At 32.6% G+C, this 12585-nt stretch overlaps 1 protein-coding gene across 2 annotated transcripts; it reads left to right on the top strand.

The window, feature by feature from the left end:
• On the top strand, positions 1-2937 carry LOC123917193 (receptor-like protein EIX1). 2 transcript variants are annotated; one of them, XM_045968854.1, is made up of 3 exons: positions 82-1396; positions 1460-2563; positions 2695-2896. In XM_045968854.1, exons 1-2 carry the CDS (start codon positions 154-156, stop codon positions 2545-2547), a joined length of 2331 nt encoding a protein of 776 aa, XP_045824810.1. In that variant the 5' UTR covers positions 82-153; the 3' UTR covers positions 2548-2563; positions 2695-2896. The 2 variants fall into 2 exon arrangements, with proteins under 2 accessions (XP_045824809.1, XP_045824810.1); XM_045968853.1 differs by having other exon boundaries at positions 1-2563; positions 2695-2937.
• The last annotated feature ends 9648 nt before the right edge of the window (positions 2938-12585 follow it).

The raw sequence follows: 12585 nt of genomic DNA, 5'->3' as shown, positions 1-12585 counted from the left end.
ATATAAAAAAATTTGGACTGTGTCGCTTTTTTCATTCTTTCCCATTAGCAAATATCTTATATAATCACACTACAATCTCACTAAGCTATACCAACATAACATCTGTTTCTTCCAACTTCTTTTTTTCTTCTGATCCAAACCAATCAATCATTCATGACCATTCTTACTTCACAAATGTCACTTCTTTTGCTTCTACTTTTATCTTTAACCACATTTCACAGAAGTGTGTCTAGTAATGATCAAAAATTGGTTCAATGCAATGAGAAAGATGAAGAGACATTGTTAATCTTCAAAAAGGGAATCAATGATAGTTATGGTAAGATATCAACATGGTCAACCGAAATAGATTGCTGTGCATGGGAAGGAGTCCATTGCGACAACATTACTGGCAGAGTTACAGAACTTGATCTCGGCAATCATGGTTTGACTGGTGAGATTAACTTGTCTATCCTACAACTTGAGTTTCTGAGTTACTTGGATTTGAGTTTGAATCATTTTGATGTGATGAATATTCCAGCCACTCAACACAACATCACACATCCATCTAACCTTATCTACCTTGACTTATCCACTGATTCCATCTATGCTTCTCTTCACATGAATAATCTTGATTGGCTTTCTCCACTTTCTTCATTGAAATATCTGAACCTTAGTTTTATTGATCTTCATAAGGTAACCAATTGGCTTCAAGCTGTTAATACACTTCCTTCACTATTAGAATTACAACTGAGTGATTGTAAACTGAACAACTTCATCATCAACCCATCTATTCAATATTCGAATTTGTCTTCACTTTTAACCCTTGATCTTTCTTACAACAACTTGACCTCTCAGATACCAAATTGGTTTTTTAATCTCACCAGAGATCTCGCTTATCTTGACCTTTCAGGTAACCATATACATGGTGAGATACCTTCAAGCTTGCTAAACCTTCAAAATCTGAGATACCTTGATCTCTCTTTTAACAAACTACAAGGTTCAATTCCAGATGAAATAAGCCAACTACCAAATATTCAACACCTTGGTCTTTACCGTAACATGTTAAGTGGTTCCAATATTCCTTCAACTTTAGAAAACCTCTCATCCTTAAATTACTTGTCCATTGGTGGTAATAATTTCTCAGGTGAAATTTCAGAAAATACATTTTCCAAACTCTCTAATTTAGATTCACTAGACTTGTCAAGTTCTAATTTTGTATTCCAATTTGATTTGGATTGGGTTCCTCCTTTTCAACTCCATGAACTTTATTTGGGAAATACAAATCAAGGTCCAAACTTTCCATCTTGGATATATACACAGAAGTCACTGCAATATCTCGACTTATCGAGTTCGGGAATTTCATTGGTAGATAGAAACAATTTTTCGAGCCTTATAGAAAGAATATCTGATTATCTTGATTTGTCAAACAATTTCTTGACTGGGGACATATCAAACCTAACACTAAAGGGTGATACTTTATATTTGTCAAACAATAGTTTCACAGGAGGACTCCCAAACATATCACCGAATGCCGGTGTTGTTGATTTTTCTTACAACTCCTTCTCAGGATCAATTCCACATAGTTGGAATAACATGAAAGAATTAATTATCATTAATTTATGGAGTAATAAGCTATCTGGTGAAGTTTTGTTACCCTTCTCTGATTTGAAACAATTGCATAACTTGAACTTGGGGAAAAATAAACTTTCTGGAACCATACCAATCAATATGTCCCAAAAATTACAAGTGGTCATATTGAGAGATAACCTATTTGAAGGGACTATTCCACCACAACTATTCAATCTCCCTGATTTGTTTCATTTGGACCTTGCACAAAACAAACTTTTGGGATCTATTCCTGATTGTGCCTACAACTTGACTCAAATGGTTGCTTCTAATAATGTGAATTCATTCTATGCTGATGTTACATATGAGTTGTTTACAAAAGGTCAAGACTATATGTACCGTATTAACCCACGTAGGCGGACTATTGACCTTTCAGCTAACAACTTGTCTGGAAACGTGCCACTGGAATTATTTCACCTTGTTCAAGTTCAAACGTTGAACTTATCTCAGAATAATTTTATTGGAACAATATCTAAGATGATTGGAGGCATGAACAATATGGAGTCCCTTGATCTCTCTAATAATAAGTTTTGTGGTGAAATTCCTCAAAGCATGTCTCTGTTAACCTTTTTGGAATATTTGAATTTATCATGCAACAATTTTGATGGAAAAATCCCAATAGGAACTCAACTTCAAAGTTTTAATGCATCGAGCTACATTGGGAATCCTAAACTATGCGGAGCTCCTCTTAATAATTGTACTATAAAAGAAGAAAATCCTAAAAATGCAACTCCATCTCCGGAGAATGAAGATGATGACTCCATACGAGAATCAGTGTTTCTTGGCATGGGAGTTGGATTTGCAGCAGGTTTCTGGGGAATTTGTGGTTCTTTGTTTCTTATTAGGAAGTGGAGGCATGCATGCTATCGGTTTGTTGATGGAGTGGGTGGCAAGGTCTATGTAACTTTGATGGTAAAGTTAAATAGCTTTCACAGAAATTGAACTCCTGCTAGTTAAGGTTTGTGAAATCTACTTCACATATTTATTGATTACACTATAGAGTATTTTGTTTTAATTATTGGTTACAAACATGGTTGCAACTTTAACAGAGGATTTTCTAACAATGTAATTTGCTTCATATTTTATTAGGTGATTATGCAAGTGGCAGATCATGAAATGTTATGCAGATTGCAGAGCTATTGTGATGTCAACATTGAAGAGTTCTATAATATGAGGAATGAGATCATATTCATATGTAACTGCTTACTACAGAATTCATTTTTTACTTGCTGTAATGTTTTTGTTCATTGAATAATTTTATATCATATAAGATTGCTGTAGAAAAGAAAAACCAATATTTTGAAATCAAAGATAAACTAGAACTTGCTACAATATCTTCAAATATAATTATGTACATTAATGTACTGGTACAATCTTTAAAACTTAAATCAACAAAAAGAGATGACAACTCCTAGTTTAGTAATTTTCAACACATAGTAAGTTTCTATTGTTCTCTAATTACCTGTGAATATGCACTTCTGCAACACACGCCTCTGTTGATCAATACTAGTAGGCTGTGAAGATGACGTAGCTGCCAAGTTTAACCATGATCTAAAGCAGTAAGCTGCATGAAGCCAATGAGAGTAATTCATATTTACGGCCTTGTGAGCATATCATGATACTGATACATGATTAACAGTTTTGTGATGTAAGTCAGAATATCAGCAAGAAAGACTAGGTCACTAGTCAGATTCTGTTTTCAAAATACTTGCTATTAAAATTTCTTTACAATGATGGTCCTGGTACTGCCATATCAAACTCCAACAATTCTAAATCGATGCATAGAAGAGGACCAATTTAATACACAGAATAACAAAAATATACATTTAGTCTAAGAACATCAATCCTAGCTGAACGAAGACAGTATATAAACAGTTTTATACGAAAAGAATACAAGAACATATTCATGTAAGCAATATACAATAGCATGCATAAAAGAAAATCACATATGTGGTTGAGTAATTGATTTACTGAGCATAAAAGAAAAGAGAAGAAATAATAAGTATTGAGTAATTGATTTACGGACAATAAAAGAATGACCATAATAAGTATTGTCTATAATTTCACGTATGCAGTTGTTCTTATTCCGAGGTAATGACCCCCGAGCTCCTATCATGGTGTTGCCAATGACAACGAAAACTCAGAACAGTAGCATCAGAAAACTTAAGAAAACAAAAATACCAACAGTACTAACAACTTAATTAGAACAGTAGCATCAGAAAACAATCAATTTCTCAGAGTCCTATGTGCTAACATCACATTTATTCTATATTTGTAGGAGTTAGTTATCCGTGTACTGAACTCTCTCAATTTCTTGTTTGTTGGATTTTCCTTGAATTCAAACATCTATGCCACCCATATTGAGTAAGAGGCATACCTGAATAAAGCCAAAACGATTACACACTCCGAAAAGCTAGGCACGGAAGCTGCATTGGCCATGCTAAAGCACACAGTAATTCGCAAAACTCTAATCAAACCAACCATTAAAGAACACACTGATAGACCCAAAAAGCTGATGGGAACCAAAGCTTAGCCAAAGCACTACACCTCAAAAACAGATACCTGCTAGAACATCCACTGGTATGATACGCATCCCTTCAAAATGATACACATATCTGCACTTAGCACAACTTCTGATAGTTCTACAAACACAGCTGAAGCAGGAAAAGCAGTCCAACAACACAGCTTCTGATAGTTCTAAAAACAGTGGAACATTACATACACCTAAGCAAGCACAATCAAAACCTACTGACACAGGTGCTAGCGAAACGGCCTCTTACCCCGCTAAATAGTGGATAGGATCCCAAGACCACTAATAAGTTTATTTTTGAACAAGCCCCAAGACCACTAATAAGTGACAAGAATGTTATGCCAAATTCCTTAAATACCAACTCCACGATGTAACCTTAACGAGTAAATTGGTTACTTATTTCTATTAGTTTATATATCAATATGGCAGCAGAATCAGAGTTTGTGTAGAAATTATGTTCCAATAGAAAATCAGGTGTTTCCTAATATGCACCAAATTCTACTACTCTTGGTAACCTAAGCTATGAGCTGTAATCAGCATTTTGCTTCAATCCAAATCTACATTATGTGAAGATGTCATCTCAATTGATTTGCAATAATAAGAAAAAACAATATTGCAAATCATATCTAAGTAAAACTAGAACTTGCTACAATATTTTGGATGGTTTGTCCAAGATAAATTAGTTTACAATGATGATACTTGTACAATCATATAAGTTAAATTAACAAAAAGAGATGACAACTATTGCAATTGGTTATGCATCCACAATTAGTAGTTTAAGAAATTAGTATAAGAAACATTTATAACTTGAAAACTTCTAGTTCGTAATTATCAATTATGCACCTCTGTGACGCACACCTCGGGCCGGGTGGATCAATCTGAGCTAGGTTATGAAGATGATGAAAACGATGATGATGCACCTGTGTGACGCACACCTCTATGATGTAAGTCACGAATTCAAAACACTCTTAGAATTGGGTATTGGGCCTAACTCAACCAATGGCCCAATCAAAAATTGATAGCAGGCGGCCTAGCTGACCGTGGAGGAGGCTCTGTTACCATCTTAGGATTGAGAGTTGGGACTAACTCAGATCTAATTTTATGAGAGATGATGATCATACCTTGTATTATTATTTATATTCATTTTGACCAACATCACCAAGTTATCTTGGTGACCAAGTAAACTAACTTGGTGACTAAGTTTAATCTTGCTTTTTGGTTAAAATTGCTTCAAAATAGGTATCAAGTAATATTAACTAATAGAACAAACCAATTATCGAATCGAGTCTCAAACTTTATTTGAGTCGGCTCAGTTCATTGTCGCCCTAAAATAAAGTGAAAAAACGAATCAAAAACTTTTCTTTTTGACTACTTTCCTCGTGTATTCTCACACCATTACTTAATAATAGAAAATTAAGTGTGAATCATTTTTAAAAAAGAAAATGTGATTAACTTTTTAAAAAGAAAATGAGACAAACATGAATTATTGGCATAGATGACTTTAAACGTTGGCATAGTGAAAATTTACATGCATCGGAACTTATTGAAGACGTGTCCTAATTTGCCTGTTTAATAAAATTGTTCTGTTTCAAAAAAAAAAAAAAAAAAAATCCAAGTTATTGAGTTTTGGATGGAACAATTTCTTGACGAGACTTTACTTATCTCGCGGCCGAACTCTAGATTACTAAGACCCCTTCTCCTAGGTTATGAAGGGTAAACACAAAGGAAAAGAAACTGTTAACAAAAGTGCATGCAAGAAAGCATATACCGCATCACAATACACAATAATTGATTCTAAGATAAATCACCTCATGCAAGTGCCTTCTTTTTAATTAATTAACTTTATTTCCAACAATTAGAGAGCAAAAGTTAGCTTTCATTTCCAAAATTAAAACTTTATTTGGCCCCATTTTCTTTGTGGAAAGAAGTGTAACTTTTAAAGTGAATGATTCATTTATAGAAATAATGAAAACGGGGCCTAATAAAGCATAGTGATTATCCAGTAGTACTTTTTGTCTTATTCATCGACTCACAAATGCATTTTCATCCTATAAAGTATATGCAGCTTACTCTTGTAACTGAATGGTAGATTTATGAAAGATCACAAAATATTGTTATCCAAAAAGTACAACAACCCAAACTTTCTAAATTTTTTTTTGTCAAATAGCCTAATGACTAGAAATTTCACCCGATGAATAAGTGGGAATGTCCGGGATTCGAACCCCAACTCCCTGCATATATAATACAATGTCTCTGTCAACTGAACTAAACTCACATGACAACTATTTCTTCTTTCTAACGGTCCAACATATTATATAACCACGCCAGCATCTCCTAACAAATCATACTCCCATTTGAATTCCATCTTCTTCTCTGATCCAAAATTAACTATCATTTATGATAACCATTCTTACTACATATTTCCATTGATCTCACATATATGAACAAGACTGAAATTTTTCATTTGAGCTCATAGTATATAATATTATGTACACACTCTCACTGAACTCACATATTGCACAGTCGATTTCCCTTTGTGCTTATAAAAATTTAATTGGTTGCTGAATGTTGAAAAAGTATATGAGAATTACCAATTTCTGTGTCATCCAAATTTCTGTGTTATAGTTTTATAGATTAAGTTTGAAATGTTTTTTATAAAAATTAATCAACTGGGATGTTGGCCTAAGGGATAGTGCACATAGCAAACATTTTCAACCAATAGAATCCATATCATTTGTACTTTAATATAAAAATATGTATTTATTTGGACATTGTTGCTCATGTAATTGGTTTTGGTGGAGAAAGTGGATTACTTCTTTGATACGTTATATGATTCTAAATATTCTATGCTTTTTCAAAAGTCTTACTCCCATTAGCTAACACTCATGTCAATGACTTCAAAATTCAAAGTCTTCCACTACTTCTTTTGAGCTACTATTTCTTTTTTCATGCTTTCCCATTAGCTAACATCTTATTATTTTATTGTTGTAAAAATTGGACCTATTCACAATATTCAACCATATATTAATTAAATTAAGTAATTCAACAAATATTATAGAGAATAAATTAAAATAGAGTTCATAGAAACTTATCTCTTGTGGGTGTAGTAGTTTGATGTCATTCGCATAGTAAACAGCCACATAATCATAAACCTGCAAAATAGTGAACCGTGATACAATGCCTGAGGCGTGCTGATCGCACTGTCCTTAAGGATTTATCCGCCTCATAAGCGCAAATCCCCCAGGATTCAACAGGTCCTTCCGGATATGAATCATATCCGAGGTGACAGAACTAGCAAGACATTATTAAACACCGGTGATGTAATCCAGGAAGATAACTCAATTTTATGAGTGGGGAAATTATTTTTGTTCAAAATCATTTCACTTGGTTGAAAGAGATATGCACACACACCATCATAATACGAGAGCTCAATCTTCTTATATATATACCATATACATAGGATCCTCTCATGACACATATACTAATGTTGCACTATCTTTTCCTTTAAGAAAAATTATGATTCCTATTTATTAGGATTGATGGAGTAATATTGCATGTAAATAGAAACGGCCGGTAAACAATAATAACAATATTAATAATTAACAATAATAATACTTAAAAATAAATTATAATATCAAAATATCCAACAATCCCCCATAATTTATTTTAAAGTTTTCAAGAATACTAAAAAAAAAAACCATTTCCTGGATTAACATCATTGATGTAATGCATCAAACTGGTGTAGCAAGCTATATGAACTAGTGCTAGACTGATAGTACTTAACACACAGTAACATTTGTGTAGCAAGCTATATGAACCAATTAAACTTAGCGTATGTTAGCGGTCTACCAATCGCATTACACCCCACAGTCCTTGTTGTTGCCGCTGTGTTGCGCGAATAGGCCGTGCGCGTGCCTGAATTCTTTCATGAGTGCTCTAGAGATTTCGCCAAGATCTCATACAAGCGGCCCCACTTGACACTCAAATAGGTGATTTCATCAAGTGTATGCTGCAAATCATACACCACCCATAAGAGATATGAAATTCATTAAAAACTTTATAATAAGTTTAACCTCTCAATAATGTAGTATCTAGCACTTTCTCACTCACACCATAGGAAAAGGACTAAGACAAAAATTAATTAACTAATTTTTTGTGCTAGCAGATCTAACAAGTAACTTGTTCTTACCCATATGAACCTTATTCATGGGATCTCCAATCACAAAGGTTGGGTTCGTATCACTTGTTGATTTCAAATGGCTTAAGTCCAATTCCTCTCGATGTGTCACAAAATTATTTCATCATTTCGTGGGTTGGAAACTTTAGCTATCCATATAATTCTTTATCACCCAATGTACTTATGTATTCAACGTGTAATTCTTCTCTCGCCGCAAAATTGGGGTTTTAGGGTTCTATAATCTGAGCATACTATATAATAGAATAAATCCTTAAGATTGTTGTAAAAATTGGACCTATTCACAATATTCAACCATATATTAATTAAATTAAGTAATTCAACAAATATATTATAGAGAATAAATTAAAATAGAGTTCATAGGAACTTATCTCTTGTGGGTGTAGTAGTTTGATGTCATTCGCATAGTAAACAACCACATAATCATAAACCTACAAATTAGTGAACGTGATACAATACCTGAGGCGTGCTGATCGCATTGTCCTTAAGGGTTTATCCGCCTCATAAGCGCAAATCCCCCAGGATTCAACAGGTCCTTCCCGGATATGAATCATATCCGAGGTGACAGAACTAGCAAGACATTATTAGACACCGGTGATGTAATCCAGGAAGATAACAACTCAATTTGTGATGAAGAGGAAAATAATTTCTCTATTTTATGTCACGTATCAAAACATAGTAAGGAGGAGCCATAGATGAACACAGTGAGTGTAAATACCGTGAGTGTGACTTGCTTCAATTCTTCTCCCACCCCTCACTCCTCAATTCTTTGTTATTCATATACTCATGATGATGATGTAGTTAAAAAGTTATTGTTGCAAAGCATAACCGAAAATCCTTATAATTAGGATTAAAACCAAATAAATTGAATTAAAAAAAAAAAAAACATGTCTTTGACCAACTAAAAAACACATTTAACAAATTAATAATAATAATAATAATAATAATAATAATTATTAAAATAACTTTAAAATAAATTATTTTGTTAAAATAGACAACAAATCACACTACAATCTCGTAACTTATATCAGTTATATGTCACTAACTCACTAACCTGTACCAGAATCGTTGTATCTAGGCATGGGAGTTGGATTTGCAGCAGGTTTCTGGGGAATTTGTGGTTCTTTGTATCTTATTAGGAAGTGGAGGCATGCATGCTATCGGTTTGTTGATGGAGTGGGTGACAAGGTCTACGTAACTTTGATGGTAAAGTTAAATAGCTTTCATAGAAATTGAACTCCTGCTAGTTAAGGTTTGTGAAATCTACTTCATATATTTATTGATTACTAGAGTATTTTGTTTTAATTATTGATCACAAACAATGTAATTTGCTTTACATTTTATCAGGTCATTATGCATGTGGCAGATCCTGAAATGTTATGCAGATTGAAGAGTTCTATGATATGAGAATGAGATCATATTTTTCACTTGCTGTAATGTTTTTGATCATTCAACAATTTTATATCATATGAGATCATATTTTTCACGTATATTTTCTTAAATTACTATTATTGTCTACATATATATTAATGTATGTTCCATGTGTAGTGCAGAAGTATGAGTCACTGAGATTCATAGCTATGACATTACTAAAATTTTCATGTAAAATTTTTCCGTGCAAAATGAAATATCTCGAGGTGTATTAGGGGATTGGATAGTTGTGTCATGTGTGTCAGTAAGTGAGAGGGTTCCCAAATATTTTTCTATTCAAAATTAAGTAAAATTCATTCAACCCTTTCATGTTGCATAAAGAGGCATATTGTAGTGCTCTAACTAGGAATTATTTTTAAGTCCTCTGTCTTTTCCCCTGTTGTGTGGTTGGTATGTATGACAACACAACACAACACAATTTAGAGACCAAAAGTTACTAAGAAATACCTATAAGTATACAATCAATAATCATACTTATTTGAAATAGAGAAAATGTGTTGAATATGTTTTCTTATTTGATGGTAAATTCGTTTGAGTGATACTCTCCAAAACAGGTTTGGTGGAAGCCAATCAATGCTTAAGATCTTCCGCATGTTGTGTAAACATGTGTTTTGAGTCCAACAATTTTTGTGGGATAGGAAAAGGTTCAAAATCAAAAGGATGAAGGCTTTAGACGTAGTAATATAAGAATAGAAAAAATATTCAGAGTTTTCACCTTCATCATTGGTCTCTGTAGTGGCTATTTGGGTTATCAGCATCCTCCTACACAGATTCAGATCAACAAATGATATTATCATATCTTTATCTTAAGTCTTAATATTAAGCCTTGGCATTAGTTGATGTAGTAAGTGATTGGATTGGACATCACAACTAGTTGTAACATGTTAGATTTAAAAACCGGATAAATATTGAAATTTTTGTCTCTCACAAAATCATAGGACAACTTTTTCTATAAATAAAAATTATCTGAAATACCAAAATACCATTTGATTTTATACTTACTTGTTTATGAGTGTAATGGTTTTGTTTACTTAATTGGTAATATTTTGATTACACAAACATGGTTCTCTAGCTAATGTTAGTGAGGAGATGTCCCTTAACCCCAGCAAAGTATGGGCTTTCATTATGACTGTATTTGCTAAAATGTGTCAGAATGTAAGAACATTAGGACTTTTTAGTTAATTTTTTAAAAAACCTACTACTGTATAAATTATTTTGGCTAAATTGCACTTTTGGCCCCCTATATTTCAAAATAGCACTTTTGGCCCCCTAAGTTTCAGGAAGTTGCAATTTTGACCCCCTATGTTTCAAAATAGCACTTTTGGCCCCCTAAATTTCAAAAAGTTGCTATTTTGACCTCCTATGTTTCAAAATAGCAATTTTGGCCCCCTATGTTTACCCCTTTTGCAAAATGAAAGTTCAAGACACTTTTCTAAATGAAAGTTCAAGACACTTTTCTAAATCAAAATGACATAACAAATCAAGTCATTACATATATGAAGTCATTACATAATTAAAAAGACATAACAAAAAGCACGAAGAGTTTTCAATTTCCATTGTTTCCTATTTTTGGATTTGGAATTAGGTTTTTTTTTACGTATAGTGAAAAATCCTTTTGAATAAACGTCACGAAGTATTTGGTTAATTCTTTAGGATTTGAGATTATATATGTGTGTTAGTGAAAGAATAATTTTTTTTTTTTTGAACGTAGTGAAAGAATAAATTTAAAGCATGTGACTTCTTCCTTTTATTTTTTATTCTTTTAGTTTTTTTAATTATAAGATGACAAAAAAATTTTGACGTGGCAGCTGAGTCACTTAAGTGACTTGCCACATCAACTTTGACTCGATCAAAATTGACCTTTTGCAAAAGGGGTAAAGATAGGGGCCAAAAGTGCTATTTTGAAACATAGGTGGCCAAAATCGCAACTACTGAAACTTAGGGGGCCAAAATTGCTATTTTGAAACATAGGGGGCCAAAATCGCAACTTTTTGAAACTTAGGGGGCTATAAGTGTTATTTTGAAACATAAGGGGCCAAAATTGCAAGTTTCTGAAACTTAGGGGGCCAAAAGTGCAATTTAGCCAATTATTTTTGAAGCCCCCGAAAAATGGAGGTCCGGCACAGGGCACCTTGAACTCCCTCAAGGCTGGCCCTACTTTCTATAATCTTTTTGGTGTTTTTTTTTCCTATTTTTTTGTATACATTGATATTTTAATACAAAAGCAAAAGCATAATTTTTTTTTTTGACTAAAGAGCAAAATTATAATAAAATATATAAAATTTGAAATATTATTAAAATTAATAAGAATAAATTGATAAATTTAATACTCCGTAGTAATCAATTTTATTAAATTAAATTAGAAATATTAAAAATACTACTCTCTCCGTTTTTTCTTGTCCAGTTTCGTCAGATTTAGCATTTCTAAATAACTGTCAATTTGATGTTTAAAGATACGATTTGTTAATGGTACACTTTGTTAATTACTCTTATCTTTTTCAATAAAACTAATTAATGCTATATATTTAGAAAATTAAATTTTATTTTTATTTTTTTTCGTACATAAAATATATAAGAATTTATTGGTGGATTATCATTAGAGTATAATAAAAAGATAAGGTGCAAAAGTACATTTTCTTAATTGTGTGTTACTATTCCAACTGAACACTTAAAAAAAAAAAACAGAGGGAGTAATATGCAACCAAAACTAAGGTATCGTTTGACCTGACTTTTTTTCCTCTTATTTAGAGCTTATACAAACAACTTATGCAATTTTTATTTATTATTATAAGTTTGTCAAAGTAGTTTGTGATAAAATAGCTTA

The sequence above is a fragment of the Trifolium pratense genome, linkage group LG3 (genome assembly GCF_020283565.1).
Source record: "Trifolium pratense cultivar HEN17-A07 linkage group LG3, ARS_RC_1.1, whole genome shotgun sequence".
NCBI classification, from domain to species: Eukaryota; Viridiplantae; Streptophyta; class Magnoliopsida; order Fabales; family Fabaceae; genus Trifolium; species Trifolium pratense.
The sequence above is the reverse complement of the archived record's forward strand: the minus strand, read 5'-3'. Positions and strand labels throughout refer to the sequence as shown.

Coding starts and splice junctions, on each gene's coding strand:
- LOC123917193 (XM_045968853.1), top strand. CDS start 154: ATGACCATTCTTACTTCACAAATGTCACTTCTTTTGCTTCTACTTTTA.